The sequence below is a fragment of the Bufo bufo genome, chromosome 3 (assembly GCF_905171765.1).
Source record: "Bufo bufo chromosome 3, aBufBuf1.1, whole genome shotgun sequence".
Lineage (NCBI taxonomy): Eukaryota > Metazoa > Chordata > Amphibia > Anura > Bufonidae > Bufo > Bufo bufo.
In genome coordinates, this window is record NC_053391.1 from 119,329,686 (window position 1) to 119,354,320 (window position 24,635).

At 45.2% G+C, this 24,635-nt stretch overlaps 1 protein-coding gene across 2 annotated transcripts in view; it reads right to left on the reverse strand.

Moving 5' to 3' along the window:
• Positions 1–5,135: 5,135 nt before the first annotated feature.
• TNFAIP1 (TNF alpha induced protein 1) overlaps positions 5,136–24,635 on the reverse strand; it is a 41,729-nt gene continuing 22,229 nt past the window's right edge. Inside the window, exons 4-8 of one of the 2 annotated variants that reach the window (XM_040423504.1) lie at positions 16,215–16,304; positions 12,879–12,962; positions 12,604–12,656; positions 8,854–9,049; positions 5,136–5,968 (exon numbers count right to left, since the gene is read on the reverse strand). In XM_040423504.1, the coding sequence (XP_040279438.1) occupies positions 5,732–5,968; positions 8,854–9,049; positions 12,604–12,656; positions 12,879–12,962; positions 16,215–16,304 (660 nt within the window). In that variant the 3' untranslated portion in view covers positions 5,136–5,731. The remainder of the gene's footprint in view (positions 5,969–8,853; positions 9,050–12,603; positions 12,657–12,878; positions 12,963–16,214; positions 16,305–24,635) is intronic. The other variant, XM_040423505.1, reaches the window with a different exon arrangement.

Below are 24,635 nucleotides of genomic sequence, written 5' to 3' on the forward strand. Positions count from 1 at the left end.
TATGGATTCTAAATTCCGTTATGATCCGTGGTAGCCCTCATAGCACCTAGAGATTCATTAGCATATTTTAAAAGTCTTTATTTTAAGAGAACGGCGGCAGGCAGGGAGTTCTAAAGCTTTATGTTCTGCTGACATTAGCGGTGTGAGCAGAGCCTTACCTATGACTACCTGTAAAATTAAGAATGCAGAACACAAACTCACATAATGTAATAGATAATGCAATGTATTTACATTGGTCAGCTTTTTATCTATGTCATATCTATTCTAATAATCTAATACATCTATTTAATAAATACGTCCAATTATTTTACCTATTTAATCTATCAATTCTATCCATCTAAAAAGTGACCTTCAAACATACACTTACTTTTATGGCTATCAATTACCTAGTGGCCGACTTAAACTTAGATAATGCGATCTATCAGAATACTAATATAAGATAATATTAAATAAAGTAGACTTAGACATCATTTGTAATAATAATGTTTTATTGTCATTAAAAAGTTTAGTGTTTTATTTTCCAGTCAAAATTCCTATAAATTACTGAAATCATTCTATGGTTAAATAAGTTAGAAGGCAACAAAAGCAAGCTGGCTGAAAATTAAATTAGTCATTGAAAATGAAATGGTCTCAACAAAGAATGAGATGGTTAATACTAATCTTTGGCTAGTTAGCCTACTTCTACTGGAGGACTGCCAAGCAACACGAAGCATTTCAGAATCAACCCTGATGCCACTAAACAACTCAACAGGAAAAGATGCCTTTTGTTGACATCTGATACGTAGATATCCGTGGCAAACCCAACATCCTAGCTGGGGCTTTATCCTGCTAGACATCATTCTGGGTGGCATCAAATGGTTTTCCTAAGGGTAATGCAGGCAGTGGCTGCCCACCTATATCATGTAGGCATCTCTGAAGGAAAAATCTACTGTGGATCTTGTTGCCCTCTAGTGGGTAAAAAGGTGTATGACTGGCACTATTAGTCTTCTGCTCTTATCCAGCAAAAAGTTCTAAATTTTTCAGACACAGTGCAGTGCAACTACAGTATAGGTCGTATATAATGAGACCTGTATATCCTCTGCATTAATAGTCAGGAAGCCTTTAAATGGATCATCCCATCTATATAACCACTTCCTAGAATGTAGCCATCAGCTTATCTGTGGGCCTCAGTAGGGAAAATCTAGAAGGAGACGGCACAACCATGTATCGAATCCAATATGTGCAGCTTGGGACTGAAGTCCCTTAGGCCCACCAGAAGAAATGATTCTAAGGGTCCACCCTCCGTGTATATAGGACCTTAAAGGGAACATGTCACCTCAAAAATGCATCTACAGCCGCCAGCAGTACCTCATAGTAGCCCGCAGCCCGTTAATAATCATATGTTTCATCCTGTTGTCCGATGCTGCATAAGTTCAAAAAACAGTTTTATTCTCCATCAGCGCTATAGTGCCGGCCAGCTTGAAGTTAAGGGGCCAGCGGCCTCCTTGCTTCAAGTCAAGGTAACCACACCCCCTAACCGTCCCCTCTTGCCTGAGAGTGACAGCCTGCAGTGCGGCCGCGATTTCTCAAGTCTAGCGCATGCGTGGGGCGGTCTGTAATAATGAGCTATTCCATCTCCTGCTGCCGCCGTTAGCCGGGTTTTAGCGGCGCAATACGCATGTGCGAGACTTGGGGAATCGCGGCCGAACTGCAGGCTGTCACTCTCAGGCAAGAGGGGAGGAGGGGGCGTGGTTACCTTGACATGAAGCTGGCCGGCACTATAGCGCTGATGGAGAATAAAACAGCGTTTTTTGAACTTATGCAGCATCGGACAACAGGATGAAGAATATGATTATTAACAGGCTGCGGGCTACTATGAGGTACTGCTGGGGGATGTAGATGCATTTTTGGAGGTGACAGGTTCCCTTTAAGGGCCCTGTTTTACTAGAGGTCCATTATTGTCAGAGCTTGGGCCCACCGGAGGATCTTCTGGTACTCTGGTGGACCTTGAATATGTGTAGCAGCTGTCTACTGTGGCTTAGGGCTCATGCACACGATCATCTGTATTTTGCGGTCCGCAAAAAATACAGATGATGTCCGTGTGCATTCTGTATTTTGCAGAATGGAACAGCTGCCCCCTAATAGAACAGTCCTATCCTTGTCCGTAATACGGACAATAAATAGGACTTTTTTTTTTTTTTTTTTTTTGTAGAATGGAAATACAGACATACGGAAATGGAATGCACACGTAATAACTTCCGTTTTGTTTTGCGGACCCATTGAAATGAATGGTTCCGCAAAAGAAACGGAATGGACACAGAAAGAAAATAGTTGTGTGCATGAGCCCTTATAGGGGAGATCCTAGGCACCCATGTATTCTAACAGGACTTTTCTAGAAGGGACAACTAAGGGAAGCATAGAGCAGTATTTTCCTGCACAAGGTTCCTTGGAGCCTGTCAATTTAACAATAGGGATGACAAACCAATCTCCAACGAGTTAAAGATGTCTGGTACAGGCAAAGCATGAAAAACAATCTCTGGACCCTGGCAATTACCTGCAGTGTTCTTATACTTCTCAGCGATAAGGGCAGAAGACTAAAGGCATATGTAAATGTTCAGAACGTAAAGATATAACCATCTCATACAAACTGAAAAGCTAAGGACAATGAGGGAGATTTATCAAGCTTCTACACCAGTCTTCCAATGTAGAAAAGTCAGAAATGTTGGCGCAAATCACATTTTGCGACACTATGTGCAACTTTTTAACTTTTTCCAGCAGCTTTGCCACTTTCCCAAACAGTGGGTTGGGTGTGAGTGGGAGGTGGCGAGCCGCAGGCGGGACCTCCGCAACTCTACTCATTTAACATGTGTGTCTGAATACTGCCATACATTAGCTCCTGGCTGGATTATAGTTCAGTTCTGGCACATGGGCAGCACAGCAGGCGCCATAATTACTAAGAGATGTGTGCCCCTTAATAATTCTAGAGCATCTTGAGCCAGCTCAAGAAAAACTGACACCAGCAAACACATTGCCAGTCTTAATAAACCCCCTCCTATGTTTTAAAGATAGATGAAATAGTTAATATGGAAAAACATAAAAGCATTGATGTTAAGAGGGTTGTCTCTCATGAGACATTGGCGACATATCGCTAGGATATGCCACCGACGTCAGATAGGTGTGGGCCACAGAGGTGGAACCCGCACCTATCTTTAGAACGAATGGGGGCACGCTGCGCAAGCGTGGCCACCCTCCATTTGCTTTGATGGGAGTTCGGGCTATTTCGGGAACTCCTATAGAGGTGAATGGAGAGGTGGCCATGCATGCGCAGTGCGCTCTCTATTCCCTTCTATGGAAGTTCTGAAAATAGCCTGCTGGGGGAGAGAACTGCTTAATTCACAGTCTGGACACAGAGCTACTCACATAGTGGCTGCAGCAGAAACGCACTGTGAAAAAGACGGTAAAATAAAAACCTGCCTGAGTATAGTTTTCATCTATATTACTTGCATAATTCGTTTATTGGTGCCTATAGGTGTTCAAGCTGGCAGAATGGAAATGGCCCTGGGCTACCCCATTTAGTGCCTTATCTGAGAGATCTACTTCTTATGACCAACTGCTGAGATAAAAAAAAATAATCTGCTTTAATGTAGGAAATATAGGTCACCTGTGACAAATGAGCAAAGATTGTGCAAGACTTAATATTAAGACGTTTTTAAATTAATTATATTACCCAAGAACAGCATAGTGGCAATGGAGCTTTCTTTTGCTATATTACATCATATTCAGCACCCATGGATCTGACTGAAAACAACTGGGTTCAGTGCTCGGTCCTGTCTGCTCCATAGACAATGAATGGAGCAGCAATGTGCACGCACGACCGCCGCTCTATTCAAACTCTGCTTGAATGGGATGTTCAGGACGCCTGTTCTAGTGTCAGTGGAGTCCCGGCATTCATACAATTATTGCCTGTCCTGTGGGTAGGCAAACACGTTTTTCATAGAATGACCCCTTTAAAAAGTATATTAAAGGGAATGTCTGGTTTTCGGGTATTGATGATCTCAGACTGGTGGGGTTCCGACTCCTGACACCCCTGCCGATCGACTGTTTGAAGGGGTCTCTGCTGTCTGCAGGAAGGCGTAAGTACATTGCACCACTACTACAATGTTGACAGCATGCAACACTGAAAGCCCCTTCAAACAGTGGATCGATGGGGTGCCGAGAGTCAGACCCCCACCGAACTGGGAGGAGAGTCCAAACAGAAAAGAACCCCTTTACCATTAAACCTGCCTCTTGAGCGATCCCCTAGATTTTGTGTCTGAAATATTAAAATGCACAGTACGAGGCCACACTTGGAATTAGCATAAGAAATATCAGCAAATTAAATGATTAGCGATATCAAACAAACATCCCATCTTTTCAGTGTTTCTACACATTAGCCAAAAATCTGTCTAAAAACCCTAGATTTGCCAAATTGTGCCGCTTTTTAGACAGATTTTGGCAAAGATACATTAGTAAATCTGGGCCAATGTCTTCAATCCAAATGGAATTCCCCATCTGGCCAACTGTGCAGTCAATCTCGGGACTCCATAATGGGCCGTACTTTACCAGTGCTGCCTTCAAAGTCATAATAAATACTTAAAAAAAATCTGAATGATTTTAGTCTAAAACTGCACTAACTATACATTACTGATTTAAAGCCTATACTAAAATATAAATTAAAAGTCAAGCACAGCATGGCAGAGAAGTGGCGTATGATCAGACGGGGTGATCATGAGGACAAATAAAACATAGTGGTCGTCTCAATGAGCTCCATCTCTTACCCCATACTTGGTAACAATGCAGTCATTCTGAATTCAGCCATGAATCCTTCATTCTCAGTAGCAAAAGCCACCTTTTAGCATAGGGTGCTGCTCTCTACCTCCACCATGGTTTCTACTGCAGCCTGGCTTCTTCACACTGGTCAACGCAAGCTTAGTGCATGGAGATGCAATTTCTATTAGTGCAGTAATAAACACAGATTAACAGGGTTGACCTAAGTGTCTGATCGCTGGGACCCCCACCACAATGAGGGCCCCATGGAGCAGCAGTAGCAGATGCATGCTGCTGCTCTAGTTAAAGCCTGTGGACCTGACTAAGATAGCCGAGTGCTGTGCTTTGCCATCTCAGTCAGTCCCATAGACTTTAAATGGAGCTCAGCATACATAAGCCATGACTGTGCTTTATTCCTACAGGGCACACAGGTCCCCATTTCTTGTGCGCAGTGGGGGTCCCAGCTACCGAACCAACAACAATGTGCCACTTAAAGTGTTGATTATGGAACCCCTTTAAGCCACCAGTCACTCAGAATAGGATAATCTGGTCATTTCCCCTCCTATGCTGGATGTCTGCTTCTGAAGGTGAAGAAAGCAAAGATACTTAGATGATCAGCTTACGTATCCCCAAAAATGTAATAGTCACCCCATTCGAGGTCATAGGATGCAGAAAGGCCTTGTAGTGGATAATGGATAGCTTCCTAGTAAGACATTTGACTCCTAGATTAAATATTGTGCTAAAAAATAGAATTGGCTCCAATATCCAAAATTTGAAGTCATGCAATCAGACCTTTACACTGGATGACGGATAACGTCATACACAGGTCTTTGAAGTTATAATTGCTGACTAGCTTTCTTCTATAAGACGACTTTAGCCTAAAAAAAAAAAAGAAGAAAAAGTCACAAGCCAAAAGAGAACTTCACCGCGTTCATGCTGTAGAGAGTCAGTCCCTGTATGCAGACTGGTGCCCGAGCTGTCTGTCATCATACGTGCTGTATCTTTTCACATGAATGCGACGAACGCGGTCTCGGAGTTCAAAACCCTCATCATCTTCACTGTGAGATGCTTGGCTGCGTGTACGGCTTGTGGCTTCCAGTAGAGAGTTGTCTGGGACTCGTGGGGTCTCATAAAGGAGGACATTCAGGGTTTCTTCATAAATCCGCGCTTCAGGAAATTCAACCTTATTAGTGGGAGAGAAATACATTACTGTAGATATAACTACTGTGAGGATCTGCAGAAATGGCGGTGGACAGCTGCAGACATAACTTGATAGAAGAGTGCCCGTACGTTAATGTGCAGGCTACATGTGGCAGCTTTCAGGGTCGGGTAGCCCCCATCGCAACCACCTGCAAGTTACCGCAACGTGAAAGTAAGCAGGAATTCAAACCTGCTGGATTTCAGTGTGGCCATGTTCACTATCTTTAGCACTGCAGCCTTGAAATCCTACGATGTGCAGTGACAAGACATTCACATGAGCGTCTGGTTAGCGTAGAAGACACAGAATATTACCTGTGGACTAAGCAAAATCAGGGGCAAGATTTTCCCACTTGTTAAGGCTACATGCACACGACCGTATAGGTTTTGCAGTCCGAAAAAAAAAAAAAAAAAACGGATGACATCCATATGCCATCCTTTTTTTTTTGCTGATTTATTGTAACAATGCCTAAAACGAACAAGAATAGGACGTTCTATTTTTTTGTGGGGTTACGGAACGGACATACTGATGCGGACAGCACACATTTTTTGTGGACCCATTGAAATGAATGGGTCCGCATCCTATCCGCAAAAAAAACTGAACGGACACGGAAACAAACAACGTTCGTGTGCATGTAGCCTAAACCTCATGTTTTGAATAAAAGTATGCAGCTAGGGCTACACTTAGACTTTTTATATTTCACTACACAAAATCATTGTGAAATCGCTTATCATAGGAATGTTTTGAAAATCTCTTCAAAATCTCTGCAGTCACTGGAAATGTATCATTTTTTATTGCTACATGTCAGGAGTGAGCAGCAGCTTTTTCCCCTTTATATAGTAACCAGTACAGGGTTGTGCTTCTTAATAGCAGAAGGTTGCAGAGGTCGTTCTAGAACTGATCAGCAGGGCCGCTGGACGATAGGTCATAGTAGGCTTAAATGGAACCTGTCACCGGGATTTTGTGTATAGAGCTGAGGACATGGGTTGCTACTCATCTCAGGGACAGGACTCATCTCAGGTTAAATTTGCATATGTATCAAATCGGGTTTTTTACACAATAAAAGCACACAGAGCTATGGGGACTGGGTATTGCGGATGTGCTAGCGGCCATCTAGCAACCCATGTCCTCAGCTCTATACACAAAATCCTGGTGACAGGTTCCCTTTAAGTGAATCGAGCTTTGGATCAAAGATCCAAAGTCGATTCGTTCAAAGACTTCGGTTTTAAATGCTGTCTGTACAGCATTAAAATGTATTACCTCTATGTAGGCAAAATTAGTTTCACCCAAAGTCACACAATTAATTCAGTATTTATTTCTGCATATTTAAAAACATTTAAAATTAGGAATCTGAAGTCGGGTTTGGTACAGAGGTACCAGCCGGTATCAAGCCTGACTTTGGATTCCTAATTTTGTGCAACTTCAGGTGAAACAAAGTTTGGCTCCACGGAGGCAAAACATTTTAATGCTGAACAGAGTGTTTACCGCTGGCCCACTGATGTCACAAATAGTATCAACTGGCCTGGGCGGGGCTAAGCTCCATTCAAGTGAACAGAGCTTAGCCCCGCCCAGGCCAGTTGATACTAGTCGTGACGTCACTGGGCCTGCGGTAAACAGTGAGAAGGCTGCGGCGGTGCTGGAGCGCCGCTGCCTTCTCAAACAGCTGATCGGTGGGGGTCCCGGGTGTCGGACCCCTGCCGATCAGAAGCTGATGATCTATCCAGAGGATAAATCATTAGTTAAAACAAACTGTAGAACCCCTTTAAAGAGGACCTTTCACTACTCTACAAACTAAAAACTAACTATATCAGTGGGCAGAGCGGCGCCCAGGGGTCCCCCTGCACTTACTAGTATGCCTGGGCGCCGCTCCGTTCGCCCGGTATAGGCTCCGGTGTCTGCGCTCCCTCTGACTGATTTTTTGTATGAGGCGTGTCCCTTGCTGCAGCGCTGGCCAATTGCAGCGCACAGCTCATAGCCGCTCTGCCCACTGATATAGTTAGTTTTTAGTTTGTAGAGTAGTGAAAGGTCCTCTTTAAAATCGAAGTGTTTGACCAAATCGACAATTCGCTCAACACTAGTCAACAGTATTTAAAGTCACCGTTAAAATACAGTGCAGTCTGGAGACAGCATGTTATAGAAGAAGAGGAGCCAAACAGATTGATATATGGATGTATGGGAAAACATTACTTGTAATATTTAAATCTCTGCTCGTTCTGGGCTTAGGAGTCATGTTGTTGGTCCTATGCATGTATGAGTGTTCATACAAAGAAAGGTGTTAGTCATTCAGTAGGACAGCCCACTTGACTCTTAAGCTCAGAATGATCAAAAATTTTGGTGAATAAAATGCAAGTTATACTGAAGTGTTTCCCACAGAACTACATGTCACTCTGCTAGGGTGCTCCTGCTCTACAAATCCACTGCATTTTCATGGCGACAGGTTCGCTTTCATACAAGATGGGTGGGGTCAGAAAACCACAACCCCATCAATCAACAGTCGGGGTAGCTCTGGTGCTGTAACTACACAGCTCCATCCACTGTCTAGTGGACAGAGTTTGTAACTGCACCGCTGCTTTGAAACAACTGATCAGCGGGTTGCAGGGTGTCAGACCTCTGTAGATCAGATATTGATGGTCTATCCTGAGGGCATCTTAAAATCCTGGCCAACCCCTTCAAGGTTTTGACTACACTACAGAAAAAAAAGTCTTCCTACGTAAAGTCGAGCTGTAGCTGTAGCCTAAAACAAACTTATTCATGTCTGAATATGCAGCAATCTAAAAACTCTCCGACATCATCTATGTGTAAACTTCAATGGCTCATCGGCTGTACAAAATATTCCATTGCTGGCAGTGCGTACAGGTTTGGAAATGTACCTTTGTTTGCTTCTTTTCAGTGGCATACACAATGGAGGTGCAGCAGACCTCTGCCAGCTTCCGCCCCTGACCGTAGAAGGACCAGCAGCAGATCTCGTCTCCAATCACATCCTTCATAAATAAGACTCGCCCGTTGAAGCGAAGGGAAAGCTTGTCAAACAGCTCAATATTTTTCAGAAGGTTGTCGTCAGAGTTGCTATAATAGTCACATTCATTTAAAGGAGAAAATGAACACGTGGTATAAATGAAGAAGCAAATTCTACATTCTACCATCTTCCCTTTAAAGGGGTATTCATATCTTGGACATCTGTGGCATATGGGTCCCACCTATTAGACATGCTGTATCACTGGGGTCCCTCGACCCTCCCTCACCAGCTGCTGTATAAGGTGGTCGCACATGCACAGCTCTCTCCAATGACTCTATGGAAGTTCTGAAAATTGCTAAGCAAGCATTAGAAGTAAACTGAGAGAGCCGTGGATGCTCGCCCACCTTTCCACCATTTACAGCTGCTGCAAAGACCATAGGTAGTATGGGGGGGTAGGGGGAGTGCAGGAGTCTCAGGGGGACCCCATTCTCAAGATAGGTGCAGGTACTATCGGGCATTTATCGCATATGCTGTTGATATGCCATAAATGTTTGCGATAGGAATAAACCTTCAAGATTTTAAGATCAGTCAAAGATGCAGATGGTTTAGCACTCCTAAGGAAAGGTTAAGTAGTATCCACACATGCCAGATTCTTTTCTGTATAATCACCACATAAAATACGTTAACACCGACAAGCGTGAATACCTCAACGTCCGCAAGATGGAGATCAGTGTGCTTTTTCTTTAAATAGTGCATTATTTTTAACTTTTGATCATTTTCCGAGCACTCAATCTACAGCCTTGAAATCCTCAGAATGTCACAATCATAGATCAACTGAAGGTACACTGAGGTCTCGGATAAATACACTGCTCAACAAAATAAAGGGAACACAAAAATAACACATCCTAGATCTGAATTAATTAAATATTCTTCTGAAATACTTTGTTCTTTACATAGTTGAATGTGCTGACAACAAAATCACACAAAAATTTAAAAATGGAAATCAAATTTTTCAACCCATGGAGGTCTGGATTTGGAGTCACACTCAAAATTAAAGTGGAAAAACACACTACAGGCTGATCCAACTTTGATGTAATGTCCTTAAAACAAGTCAAAATGAGGCTCAGTAGTGTGTGTGGCCTCCACGTGCCTGTATGACCTCCCTACAACGCCTGTGCATGCTCCTGATGAGGTGGCGGACGGTCTCCTGAGGGATCTCCTCCCAGACCTGGACTAAAGCATCTGCCAACTCCTGGACAGTCTGTGGTGCAACGCGACGTTGGTGGATAGAGCGAGACATGATGTCCCAGATGTGCTCAATTGGATTCAGGTCTGGGGAACGGGGGGGCCAGTCCATAGCATCAATGCCTTTGTCTTGCAGGAACTGCTGACACACTCCAGCCACATGAGGTCTAGCATTGTCTTGCATTAGGAGGAACCCAGGGCCAACCGCACCAGCATATGGTCTCACAAGGGGTCTGAGGATCTCATCTCGGTACCTAATGGCAGTCAGGCTACCTCTGGCGAGCACATGGAGGGCTGTGCGGCCCTCCAAAGAAATGCCTCCCCACACCATTACTGACCCAATGCCAAACCGGTCATGCTGGAGGATGTTGCAGGCAGCAGAACGTTCTCCACTGCGTCTCCAGACTCTGTCACGTCTGTCACATGTGCTCAGTGTGAACCTGCTTTCATCTGTGAAGAGCACAGGGCGCCAGTGGCAAATTTGCCAATCTTGGTGTTCTCTGGCAAATGCCAAACGTCCTGCACGGTGTTGGGCTGTAAGCACAACCCCCACCTGTAGACGTCGGGCCCTCATATCACCCTCATGGAGTCTGTTTCTGACCGTTTGAGCAGACACATGCACATTTGTGGCCTGCTGGAGGTCATTTTGCAGGACTCTGGCAGTGCTCCTCCTGTTCCTCCTTGCACAAAGGCGGAGGTAGCGATCCTGCTGCTGGGTTGTTGCCCTCCTACGGCCTCCTCCACGTCTCCTGATGTACTGGCCCGTCTCCTGGTAGCGCCTCCATGCTCTGGACACTACGCTGACAGACACAGCAAACCTTCTTGCCACAGCTCGCATTGATGTGCCATCCTGGATAAGCTGCACTACCTGAGCCACTAGAGTGAAAGCACCGCCAGCATTCAAAAGTGACCAAAACATCAGCCAGGAAGCATAGGAACTGAGAAGTGGTCTGTGGTCACCACCTGCAGAACCACTCCTTTATTGGGGGTGTCTTGCTAATTGCCTATAATTTCCACCTGTTGTCTATCCCATTTGCACAACGGCATGTGAAATTGATTGTCACTCAGTGTTGCTTCCTAAGTGGACAGTTTGATTTCACAGAAGTGTGATTGACTTGGAGTTACATTGTGTTGTTTAAGTGTTCCCTTTATTTTTTTGAGCAGTGTACGTTTGCTTACAGGATCCATACATAAAACTGGACTTGCGAATTGGATATCAAATGTGCTTTGTACAAACTGAATGTAAACACTGAATAATATGGTACAACAATATGACTTTGCAAAACTGCACTACATTTTGCCACATTGTTTTATAGGTGTTTTCCTGCAAAGTCACAGCCATTTAGCTATTAGACAGCAGAACATTTAGGCTATGCTTTAGTCCCGTGTGGTCTCACCCTCAAGGTGTCCCCATTTTGCTACTTGTTATCGGTGCAAAATACAATTGCAATCGTTAGGTTGCTAGCTATATTACTCATATAAGTACAGTCCTATCAGACTGAGTAATTTGTGGAGAGCTTAAAGGCTATGGACATTTTTGGGGTCAATTGTTTTTTATCATTGCATTGTACTCATTATGAGGTAAAAATAATTTTTTAACTGGTCTTTTTTAAAGATATGGAGTCCTTTTCTCTGTACAGGGCTGAGATGCTTTATTAGCAGGATCTGAATTTTCTCTCTTACATCAGGCAGGGAGCTGACGGGCTTTTTATCTCTGCTTTCTGACCTTATAAACACCTATTATAGCTCAATCTTTATCTTACTGTTAAGAATGTGGCTTACATAAGTGTTTATGACCTCTTAGTAATTTAGAGATAAGGTTTTTTAGATGACTGGCACAAAGTGAAAGTAGGACTCACACAGCTAGAAAAACAGTTATCCCCTTGTGACAGAACGTTTCAATATTTTTTATAAAGACCAATTAAAAAAATGATTTTTTGGCCCAAAATTAGTAAAATACAAATCATAAAAAAAAAAACAAAAAAAAAAAAACACAATTGCCCCCGAAGGTGTACATAGCTTTAAAGACCTGGTTTACACAGGGTGGCTGCCGCATGATGGACGAAACTCCATCCACACGTGGCAGCCAAGGGCTGCATATGTCAAAGGTAAGAGCTTTACCCACAAAACATGTGGCCATTTGCCACTGCAGATGGGTGGAGTTTCGTCACATGTGACAGCCAGAGTGCGTGAACACAGCCTAATACATGGAACGCTGCCATCTATGACAAATATATAATCAGACATTCCCCATATTATCTGGTCGCCAATCTAGCACATCAAAGAACACTAGACTTGCTCAAAATGACTAAATTCAAATCCATAATCAGATAAACTACTACACCCATTAGGATAACTATGTGTGAATTATATGCAGATGCAACAAAAGTAACACGCAAATGTAAATCAGTGACCTTACCTGGTGTACGAGTATTTGTTGTTACTTCTGTTATACAAGAGCTTGACCACGGGCTGTTGAGAAACATATTAACATATTAACCTGGAGACACACCAAGAACTTTGACCATGACATGGACCATAGACTGTGCAGACTGAGTCTAAATGATGAATTTGGAACATAGCTAGACAGTTGTCTAACTGTTCCACCTAACGGTTGGCTTACTTTGTGAATCAGATCATTTTTATTAGTTTCAAAACATGTCATACAATAACCACAAACTCAAAAAGGTTCACCTTTGTACATTTCCTTATCATGTGCATACGGTCAGCAGGCTCCTCCAAACATCCTGGACACCTAGCATCTGGTTGGATCACTATCTGATTGAGAAAAAGTGGTGTTTTGTAAAAACTGAGTAGTATGTTGGGAAACTCAACGAGACCTGGGGAAATGCCTCGAAAATATCTGACCTTTGCTACTCTAAAATCACCACTAGATCAGTTTAGGTTGGCTTGCTTTGTGGCAAAAATTTAGTGCAAATTGTCACATCTTAGGCCATGCTGGCTTGGTGAACTAACTGGTAACAGGAGTCGTCAAAAAAGATTGGAAATTAGCAAATGTTGTGCCCATTCACAAGAAAGGTAGTAGGGAGGAATCGGGCAACTATAGGCCAGTAAGCCTGACATCAATAGTGGGGAAATTAATGGAAACCATACTTAAGGAGAGGATTGTGGAACATCTAAAATCCCATGGACTGAAGATCATGTCAAACTAATCTTATTGATTTTTTTTTAATTGGGTGACTAAAATAATAGATGGCGGAGGTGCAGTAGACATTGCTTAGGCTACTTTCACACCTGCGTTCGGGGCTCCGTTTGAAGGGGCTCACAAGCGGCCCCGAACGCATCCGTACTGCCCTAATGCATTCTGAGTGGATGCGGATCCGCTCAGCATGCATCAGTCTGGCAGCGTTCAGCCTCCGCTCAGCAAGCGGACACCTGAACGCTGCTTGCAGCGTTCGGGTGTCCGCCTGGCCGTGCGGAGGCAAGCGGATCCGTCCAGACTTACAATGTAAGTCAATGGGGACGGATCCGTTTGAAGTTGACACAGTATGGCTCAATTTTCAAACGGATCCGTCCCCCATTGACTTTCAATGTAAAGTCTGGACGGATCCGTCTGAACTACTTTCACACTTAGAATTTTTTTAAACTATAATGCAGACGGATCCGTTCTGAACGGATCCAAACGTCTGCATTATAGGAGCGGATCCATCTGTGCAGACATGAGACGGACCCGCTCTGAACGCAAGTGTGAAAGTAGCCTTATCTGGACTTTAGTAAGGCTTTTGATACTGTCCCACATAGAAGGCTTATCAATAAATTGCAGTCGTTGGGCTTGGACTCTCATATTGTTGAATAGATTAGGCAGTGGCTGAGGGACCGACAACAGAGGGTTGTAGTCAATGGAGTATATTCAGACCATGGTTTTGTTACCAGTGGGGTACCTCAGGGATCTGTTTTGGGACCCATATTGTTTAATATCTTTATCAGCGAAATTGCAGAAGGCCTCGGTGGTAAGGTGTGTCTTTTTGCTGATGACACAAAGATTTGTAACAGGGTTGATCCTGGAGGGATACACCAAATGGGAAAGGATTTAGGAAAGCTAGAGGAATGGTCAAGTCAATCTGGAACTTGGGGCGTAAAAACCCAAGAGCAGAATATAAAATCAGTGATACAGTCCTAACCTCAGTATCTGAGGAAAGGGATTTAGGGATCATTATTTCAGAAGACTTAAAGGTAGGCAGACAATGTCATAGAGCAGCAGGAAATACTAGCAGAACGCTTGGGTGTATAGGGAGAGGAATTACCAGTAGAAAGAGGGAGGTGCTCATGCCGCTCTACAGAGAACTAGTGAGACCTCATTTGGAGTATTGTGCTCAGTACTGGAGACCATATCTCCAGAAGGATATTGATACTTTGGAGAGAGTTCAGAGAAGAGCTACTAAACTGGTACATGGATTGCAGGATAAAACTTACCAGGAAAGATTAAAGGACCTTAACATGTATAGCTTGAAGAAAGACGAGGCAGAGGGGATATGATAGAAACTTTTAAATACATAAAGGGAATCAACAAGGTAAAAGAGGAAAGAATATTTAAAAGAAGAAAAACTGCTACAAGAGGACATAGTTTTAAAATTAGAGGGGCAAAGGTTTAAAAGTAATATCAGGAAGTATTACTTTACTGAGAGAGTAGTGGATGCATGGAATAGCCTTCCTGCAGAAGTGGTAGCTGCAAATACAGTGGAGGAGTTTAAGCATGCATGGGATAGGCATAAGGCCATCCTTCATATAAGATAGGGCCAGGGGCTATTCATAGTATTCAGTATATTGGGCAGACTAGATGGGCCAAATGGTTCTTATCTGCCGACACATTCTATGTTTCTATTCTTCTTGGTCTCACGTTTGCTTCATGAATAGGTCTGAAACTTGATGTGTCAAAAATGTGCCAAATTTTAGTGCATTTTATGGAAGGGTCTAGATGCAATCACGTGTTGGCTCACATCTGCATTGGATGCTTCGATAGTGTCCTCCATCACAGAATCGGTCAAGAAAATCTGGACAAAATTGTGCAGCAATACCAGATTCCCTAACAGAAACTCGACAGACACCATTATGGTCAATGGGGTCTGACTGGCACAGTTAGTTTCAGTTTTGTGCCGATCACGGATGTTTGTATCCATTGTTCTGCTCCATTATATGGACTCCCAAACCTTTACCGGAGCTTGTGATACATCTAAGACAACTACTTAAAGGGGCTGTCCACAGAAGGACATGTGTACGTTATGGGAGGTATGCAGTGCTGCCCTTGGACAACCATATATTACAAGAGCTTCAACTTTGGTCAATAAACAAACATTCATATTCTTTGTTGGCAACCGTTACTCCACAATTCAGGCTGAGCGGCAGCGGTGGCGCTTTTCCTATTACTTTCCTCTACTTGTGCCCCACTGGTGGGGTTTACACACGACTGACCCAGGGTAATACAATAACTGAGTAACGCCTCATGGACACGGCCGTTCCGTGCATTGGGGGCCACAATTTGCGGTCCCAAATGCACGGGCAACATCCATTTAACTTGAATGGGTCCGTGATCCGTCCGCACCGTAAAAAAAATAGAACATATTAAATTTTTTTGCAGTGCGGAGGCACAGACCGAAACACCACGGAAGCACTCTTTAGTGCTTCCGTGGGGTTCATGCCTCCGTTCCGCACCGCAGCTCCGGATTGCGGACCCATTCAAGTGATGGGTTTGTGGGCTGCAATATGGCCACGGTCGGGCAATGGCTGTGTGCATGAGGCCTAAGTCTGAGGTTATCATTGTATTAAAGATCAGTGGCTTGCGTCCTGGTGTTCATATCCTGGAATCCATTACATCCAGTGAAAACATTTTGTTGTACTTTCCCCTGTAAAATCCACCAGTTCTTGTCATATCATCCTAAAAGTGATTGGAGCATCAGGCTCCATCCTTTGTTAAAAATAGGACTGAGAGAATAACACTGAATTACTATGCCTGAGACCAGCAGAAGCCTAATGTAAGTGCCGAGTCGAACAATGCATCAGAGGAACATGCACCTTGGCAGATGATTCAATCAGCTTCTCTTCTTCTTTTTGAGATGTGATGATAGGGATATTACATACAGCCTCGTATGATTCATTCTTATCCTGAAAGAAGGAAAAATAGAGACAATTAGAAGAGAAAATCTGCTACATTGTCTGCAGTCGTGTCTGTCCCACAACCCTATGATGTCCTGGACTATAACCAGACAGAAATAGGTTTGCACAAGAGAAAGAGAATCTGCTCGAAACAGCTGCTGCTTTCTGGTAAGATTTTCTATGGAGGAATAACATCTGCAAAAGTTTCATGCACTCAGGAGGGTAAACTTATAATTACAAATCCCCTTCAAGTGATGGAAGAAATAATCTGCAAGCTGGACTTTGGCTACTTTCACACATGCTATTTTTGAGATCCAGAACAGGATCTAAAAACCTGAAATAAAACACTTCTGTTTCATTTAATATATCTGGATGCATCCGTTTCATTTAGATCCGGTTGTATTAAATCGAAACTGAACAAACCGGATACGGCAATAAAATCATTATAAGGCCTCTTTCACACGGGCGTTGCGGGAAAATGTGCGGGTGCGTTACGGGAACACCCGCGATTTTTCCGCACGAGTGCAAAACATTGTAATGCGTTTAGCACTCGTGTGAGAAAAATCGCGCGTGTTTGGTACCCAAACCCGAACTTCTTCACAGAAGTTCGGGCTTGGGATCGGTGTTCTGTAGATTGTATTATTTTCCCTTATAACATGGTTATAAGGGAAAATAATAGCATTCTGAATACAGAATGCATAGTAAAACATCGCTGGAGGGGTTAAAAAAAAATAATTTTTTTTTAAACTCACCTTAGTCCACTTGTTCGCGGCCCGGCATCTCCTTCTGGCTTCATCTGATCTCTGTGCAGCAACAGGACCTTTGGTGACGTCATTCCGGTCATCACATGATCCATCACCATGGTAAAAGATCATGTGATGACCGGAATAACGTCACCAAAGGTCCTGTTGCTGCACAGAGATTAGATGAAGCCAGAAGGAGATGCCAGGCCGCGAACAAGTGGACTAAGGTGAGTTAAATTTTTTTTAATTTTTTTTTAACCCCTCCAGCGATGTTTTACTATGCATTCTGTATTCAGAATGCTATTATTTTCCCTTATAACCATGTTATAAGGGAAAATAATAATGATCGGGTCTCCATCCCGATCATCTCCTAGCAACCGTGCGTGAAAATCGCACCGCCTCCGCACTTGCTTGCGGATGCTTGCGATTTTCACGCAACCCCATTCATTTCTATGGGGCCTGCGTTACGTGAAAAACGCACAAAGAGGAGCATGCTGCGATTTTCACGCAACGCACAAGTGATGCGTGAAAATCACCGCTCATGTGAACAGCCCCATAGAAATGAATGGGTCGGTATTCAGTGGGGGTGCAATGCGTTCACCTCCCGCAACGCATCCGCGCGGAATACTCGCTCGTGTGAAAGGGGCCTAAGTCAATGAGTGGCGTATAGTGTTGATCAAGCACCAAAGTGCTCGGGTGCTCTACCGAGCACAATGGAAGTCAATGGGAGAACCCGAGCATTTAACCAGGCACCCCATGCTCTGAAGAGGGGAGAGTGTCTGGTTCATAAGAAAAGGTCATAAGTTGATGGAAACCCCACCAAAATGGTTTGGGAACAGCATGGAGAGGATGTCTGGATGCATCGTTGACTCCCAGGTCGCTGTTGGGAACAATGCTGTCCGAGTAGTACGCCACTTTTACAGACTGACAATAATACGCACAAAACCGAAGATGAAATCGATTTTAGAGGAAAAATTGTTAGGAAACATTCTTGCCTGTATATTTACTTGTATATAAAGTGTAAGTGCTGCCAAAAATTACAAGGAAAAGGCACTCCGATACAACCTGTATATGACATAATGGAGGGTCTCATTCACATTGTGGTAAATTGTTCAGGTAGTGGGACTCCTACACTCAAAGCCTATGCACTAAGTGAAAGGGCTTCCAAAATTTTCAAGGAACTGCCACTCCAATACCGGTACACCCTTTATTACACACAAAGGAGGGCATCATACACACCCTTGAAAAATTATGATTGATGGCCTGCTGGTGACCCTCAAAAACATTAGGAGCAAGGGCCTGCTGCTGAGCTGATCATCTAAAACATTAGGGGCGAGGGTCTGCTGCAGAGCTGACTCTCTCAAAACATTAGGGGCAAGTGCCTGCTGCTGATCATCGAAAAAATTATGGGCCAGTGCCTGCTGCTTAGCTAACCATTGAAAAAATTATGGGCCAGTGCCTGCTGCTTAGCTAATCATTGAAAAAATTATGGGCGATGGCCTAGTGGTGAGCTGACCCTGTAAAACATATGCGAGGGTCTGCAGGTGAGCTGACCCTGTAAAACATTATGGTTGAGGGCCTGCTGGTGAGTTGACCCTCTACAACATTAGGAGCAAGGGCAGACTAATAGGCATGTTGATATGATGGAAGAGTAGGAGGAGGATGAGAAAAGGAAGAGTGAACCATATACCCTTTTTTGTGGAGGAAGGGGTGCATGGGAATACAGTGTATTCAGTACATTATACAAAAAACATTTAAAATGCCTTTATGTTCAGCCGCTTTCCTCTGGGGAAGTAGAGAAGTCAGGGGTAATCCAGGCCTTGTTTATTTTGATAAGAGTCAACCGGTCAGCTTTCAGTTGACAGGCGGATGCGCTTATCCGTTATTATGCCCCCAGCAGCACTAAATACCCGCTCTGACAAAATGCTGGCGGCAGGGCAGGCCAGCACCTCCAAGGCGTAGAGCGCCAGTTCGTGCCACGTGTCCAGCTTGGATACCCAATAGTTGTAAGGCACAGAGGGATCACTGAGGACGCTGACACGGTCTTCTATGTACTCCTTCACCATCTTCCAAAATGTTTCCCTCCTTGTGACACTAGGCCGGGCACCAGGGTAACGGTGCTGGTGGGGTGTCATGAAACTGTCCCAGGCTTTGGAGAGTGTTGCCCTGCCTCTATTGGAACTGCTGTGTTCCCCTAGTCTCCCCTCCTCAGTTGCCCAAGGAACTACGTACTCTGCCGCCAGCGTTGTCAGCTGGAAATTTTTGGAGCAATTTTTTCACAAGGACCTTCTGGTATTGCACCATTTTGCTCGTCCTCTCCATCACAGAAATGAGAGATGAGAAGTTATCTTTGTAGCAGGGGTCGAGAAAGGTGAACAACCAGTAATCGGTGTTGTCCAAAATGCGTAAAACGTGTGGGTCACAGGAAAGGCAGCCTAACAAAGTCAGCCATGTGTGCCAGAGTCCCAACAAGCAAGACTTCACTGTCGTCATCAGGAGGATGACTCTCAATCTCCTCATCCTCTTCTGCCCATCCACGCTGAACAGATGGAATTAAACTTCCATGGATACTACCCTCTGTAGCGGAGGCAACCGTCTCCTGCTCCTCCTTCTCCTCCTTCTCCTCATCATCATCCAATTTGCGCTGAGAAGACGAACTGAGGATGGTCTGGCTATCACCCTGTGTAATGTCTTCCCGCATTTCCACCTCTTCCACATGCAAAGCGTCGGCCCTAATTGTGAGCAGCAAGCGTTTGAGCAGACACAGAAGTGGGATGGTGACGTTGATGATAGCGTTATCGCCGCTCACCATCTGTGTTGATTCCTCAAAGTTTCTTAAAACCTCACATAGGTCAGACATCCATGCCCACTCCTCGCTTGTGAAGAGCGGAAGCTGACTGGAAAGGCGACGACCATGTTGCAGCAGGTATTTCACTACTGCCCTCTGCTGCTCACAAAGCCTGGCCAACATGTGGAACGTCCAATTCCAGAGCGTGCTCACGTCGCACAACAGTCGGTGAGCTGGCAATTGTAAAAGCTGCTGCAACGTTGACAGACCAGCAGAAGCTGTCGATGACTTGCAGAAATGGGCACACATGCGGCGCACCTTCACCAGTAGCTCAGGCAAATTGGGGTAGGTTTTGAGAAACCGCTGAAGCACTAAGTTAAAGACGTGTTCTAGGCATGGGATGTGTGTGAGCTTGCCGAGTTCCAAAGCCGCCACCAAGTTACGGCCAGGGCCAGTAATTTGGAAAGTTGTGCATTTAGTGCTATGGCCTGTGGGTGGGTGGCTGGGTATTTGCGTTTGCGCGTTCAAATGCCCGGGGTAAGGAAATTTGTACTCTGGGACACAGAAGTGGATGTGGTCGGTGATGGTGCTTGCGAAGGTCCAGGTGCAGGGCGGGAGGCATCCGGGCCTGCGCCTTCGATAGGGGATTGGCCAGCACGTAACACAGGGGAAGAGGAAGCAGTGGTGTGACCCCCAGACACAGATTGTGGACCCAGGCGTTCGGCCGACTTATTACAATGCTTTGATGCCATGTGGCGGATTATGCTGGTGGTGGTGAGGTGGCTAGTGTTCACTCCCCTGCTCATTTTTGTATGGCACAGGTTGCAAATTACAATTCTTTTGTCGTCCGCACTTTCCTCAAAAAACCGCCAAACTGCGGAACACCTACACCTTGGCAAGGGAGATTGCCGCAAGGGTGTGCTCCAGGGAACAGTTGCGGGCCTGTTCAGTGTGGCCCGCCTTCTCCCTTTTGCCACCACACTGCCTCTTCCAGCCTGTTGCGGTGCTGCAGATCCCTCCCCCTCTGTACTGCTGTCCTCGCTCAGCTTGTCACCTTCCCAGGTTGGATTATTGACTTCATCGTCCACGACCTCCTCTTCCACTTCCTCACTCTGCTCTTCCTCTTGACTTGTTGCCCTAACAACAACCTCAGTTATTGACAACTGTCTCATCCTCAACCTCTTGAGACACTAATTGCCGTTGACTTATTGGCAACTGTGTCTCATCATCATCATCCACCTTGTGAAACACTAATTGCCGTTCCCTACCGTCATCTTCTTGTGACTGTGGATGCTCAACAGTTTGGGAATCAGGGCACAAGATCTCATGTCCCTCTTCAAGCAGGTTTGTCGAGAGGCCCAAATGAAGGAATGGTGCTGAAAATAGCTCCTCGAAATATCCGAGTGTGGGATCACTTGTTTGGCAAGACTCTCCATGGTGGGAGGAAGGAGGATCAGGGTGAGAATTGTGTTGACCAGACTCTTGGCTACTGAGACTGGACTTAGTGGAAGACGGGGTGGTGCTTAACAGACTAGAAGCATTATCTGCTGCAATCCAACCGACCACCTGGTCACACTGTTCTGACTTTGAGAGCATTGTCCTGCGCCGCCCTGCAAACTGGGACATGAAGCTAGGTATCGTGGATAATTGTTTTTCTTGTGCTCTGGCAGCAAGCACAGTTTTAACAAGCCCACGGCCTCTGCGTGAACCATCAGCATCACGGCCACTTCCCTGTCCCTTACTGCTCGCCTTCTTCATATTAAAGGGAACCTGTCATAAACTTTATGCTGACCGTACTGAGGGCAATATAAAGTAGTGACAGAAATGCTGATTTCAGCTAATAGTAAGTGGTTGCCGAGAAACAACATCATAATCATTGGAGCCCAGGCCTTGAAAAGAGTTACGGCCACCTGAGAAGAGTCATGGTTATTTATGAATTCCTGTTCTCCCTGCCACCTGCTGATGACTGACAGGCTTCTACCTCGTTTTCTCCCTTTCTGTCTAGTAGAAAGCTGCCAATCATCAGCAGGTGGGCAGGAGATTATGAATAACCATGACTCTTCTCAACTAGATTTGACTCTTTTCTAGGCCTGGGCTGCAATGATTATGATGCTGGTTCTCGGCAACCACTTACTATTAGCTCATGAGTGACACACCGCTGAAATCAGCATTTTGGTCACTATTTTATCCTGCCCTCAGTACGGTCAGCATAAAGCTGATGACAGGTTCCCTTTAAATGTTATATATGCTTGAAAGTATGTCACACGTACAGTAGCGTAGGATTTGTAAATGTATGCGCAAAAAAAATGGTATTTGGGATGTGGAAACGTCACACAGGAGATATACCGCAGATAATGTCACTGATGTCAGCAGCGGCTAATATAAAATTACAGGGAATGTCACAGGTATTTTGGATGTGGAAATGTTACACAGGAGATGTACTCCAGGTAATGTCAATGTCCGCAGCGGACAGAGTCTACGGAAAAACGACACTGGATGTCAATGATATTTTTTGGATGTGGAAACGTTAAACAGGAGATGTAGCGCAGCTAATGTCACTGTCCGCAGCACACACTGTCTACGAAAAAAGTACACTAGATGTCACTGATATATTTGGGATGCGCACATGTTGCACAGGAGATGTAGCGCAGATAATATTGCTGTCTGCAGCGGCCTAACTATTGTACGCTATTTAGCGCAGAATGTGCTAGAAATATATATTGCTGCTGCCACACACAACAATAGTCCTTAAAAGGACTTTTGGGTCTCTGACAAGTTTTTCTAATGAAAAAAAAAGAAATTTCACTCCCTACTCTATCTGTCCCTTCGTCAGCACAGCTCTCCCTGACTAAGGCTACTTTCACACTTGCGTTCGGTGCGGATCCGTCTGGTATCTGCACAGAAGGATCCGCACCTATAATGCAAACGCTTGCATCCGTTCAGAACGGATCTGTCTGCCTAAGCAGCTTTTTCAGATCTGAGTTTTCACATCATGAAAACTCAGATCCGACAGTATATTCTAACACAGAGGCGTTCCCATGGTGATGGGGACGCTTCAAGTTAGAATATACTGAGAACTGTGTACATAACTGCCCCCTGCTGCCTCACCTGAGGGGTTAATTGTGCGTATCATAGCCCCCTGTAAGAGATCAGGTGCTGCCAGGCAGCAGGGGCCAGACCCCCCTCCCTCCCCAGTTTTAAATTCATTGGTGGCCAGTGCGGCCCCCCTCCCTCCCCAGTATTAAATTCATTGGTGGCCAGTGCGGCCTCCCCTCCCTCCCCAGTATTAAATTCATTGGTGGCCAGTGCGGCCTCCCCTCCCCTAATTAAAATCACCCCCCCCCCCCCATCATTGGTGGCAGCGGAGAGTTCCGATCTGAGTCTCAGTTTAATCGCTGGGGCTCCGATCGGTTACCATGGCAGCCAAGACGCTACTGCAGTCCTGGCTGCCATGGTTACTTAGCAATGTTAGAAGCATTATACTTACCTGCGCTGTCTGTGACCGGCCGGGCGCTCCTCCTACTGGTAAGTGAAAGGTCTGTGTGGCGCATTGCTTATAGCACAGACCTTTCACTTACCAGTAGGAGGAGCGCCCGGCCGGCCACAGACATCGCAGGTAAGTATAATGCTTCTAAAATTGCTAAGTAACCATGGCAGCCAGGACTGCAGTAGCGTCCTGGTTGCCATGGTAACCGATCGGAGCCCCAGCGATTAAACTGGGACTCCGATCGGAACTCTCTGCTGCCACCAATGATGGGGGGTGTCACGGCCATGGCTATGACCGTGACTCCTGAACCGCATGCGGTTGTCAGCGGTTTTCATTGGTGTTCAATCACAGGTGAGGGCTGTGGTATTGGCCTCACCTGTGGTTGCCGCTGGCAACAGTATGTATGTGGCAGCGTAGCAGGCTGAGCTGTGCCATGCAGCTCGCTACGCTGCGCATGCGGTTTTGTGTGTGATGTGTGGATGTGTGCACTGTGTTTTATGTTATTGTGTGCACGTTCCCTTTAAGTGGTGTTTTCCCTTCCCTGGTGTTGGAAGGGTTAATCCCCTTCCTAGTGTGTGTGATCACTGGGTGTGTCCGACTGTGGGGTGTGGCTTCTTGGCCTATAAAGCCTCACTGCTTTTGCAGGCCTTCAGGTTGCTTCAGCCATGCTTAGCTGAGAGCAGCCTCATGTATTTATTACCTGCCAGTAAGAGCCACCCCTGTGGTCATAAACCTTAATGTCATAACCATATTGTGCTTAAGTTATTTCCAGTTATGTGTGATGTCCGTGTGATGTTTTATATGTGATTTTGTGCAGCTATGGATCTGGGTCCCTGTGTGGGGATGCGTTTGTGATCTGCACCCTGCTAACACAGGGATCCAGTCAGCAAGGCTGTGGCAGGTAGGTGGAACTCTTTGTTCACCTGCCATATCCATAGAGCTGTTTATGTCTCCCCTTTTCCTGCAGCTTGGCCGTTGAGACTCCTGCTCCTCCGTGTCTAGGAGGAGTGGGCTTGTCTTACTCAGCTCCTAGGTGAGGGTCATCTTGAGGGCTAGCAGGGACTTTTAGGTTCCGGAGCATGGGCCCTCCTACCATCAAGGTTGGCTCATGTAGCTAGGAGCCAGGGTCAGGTTAGGGATGCGTTTAGGAGGTGACCTGCTCCCTAATCCTGTCTTCATGGCCAAGCAGCCATAACATCACCGGGCTTCACACGGCTGAGGATTTCCCCCATCCTCAGCCGTGACAGTATGACCACAGTCGCTTCTTACGTGGCGCTCCCTCGAAAGAGGGTAAAGCATGCACTGCTGTCTACGGATGGGGT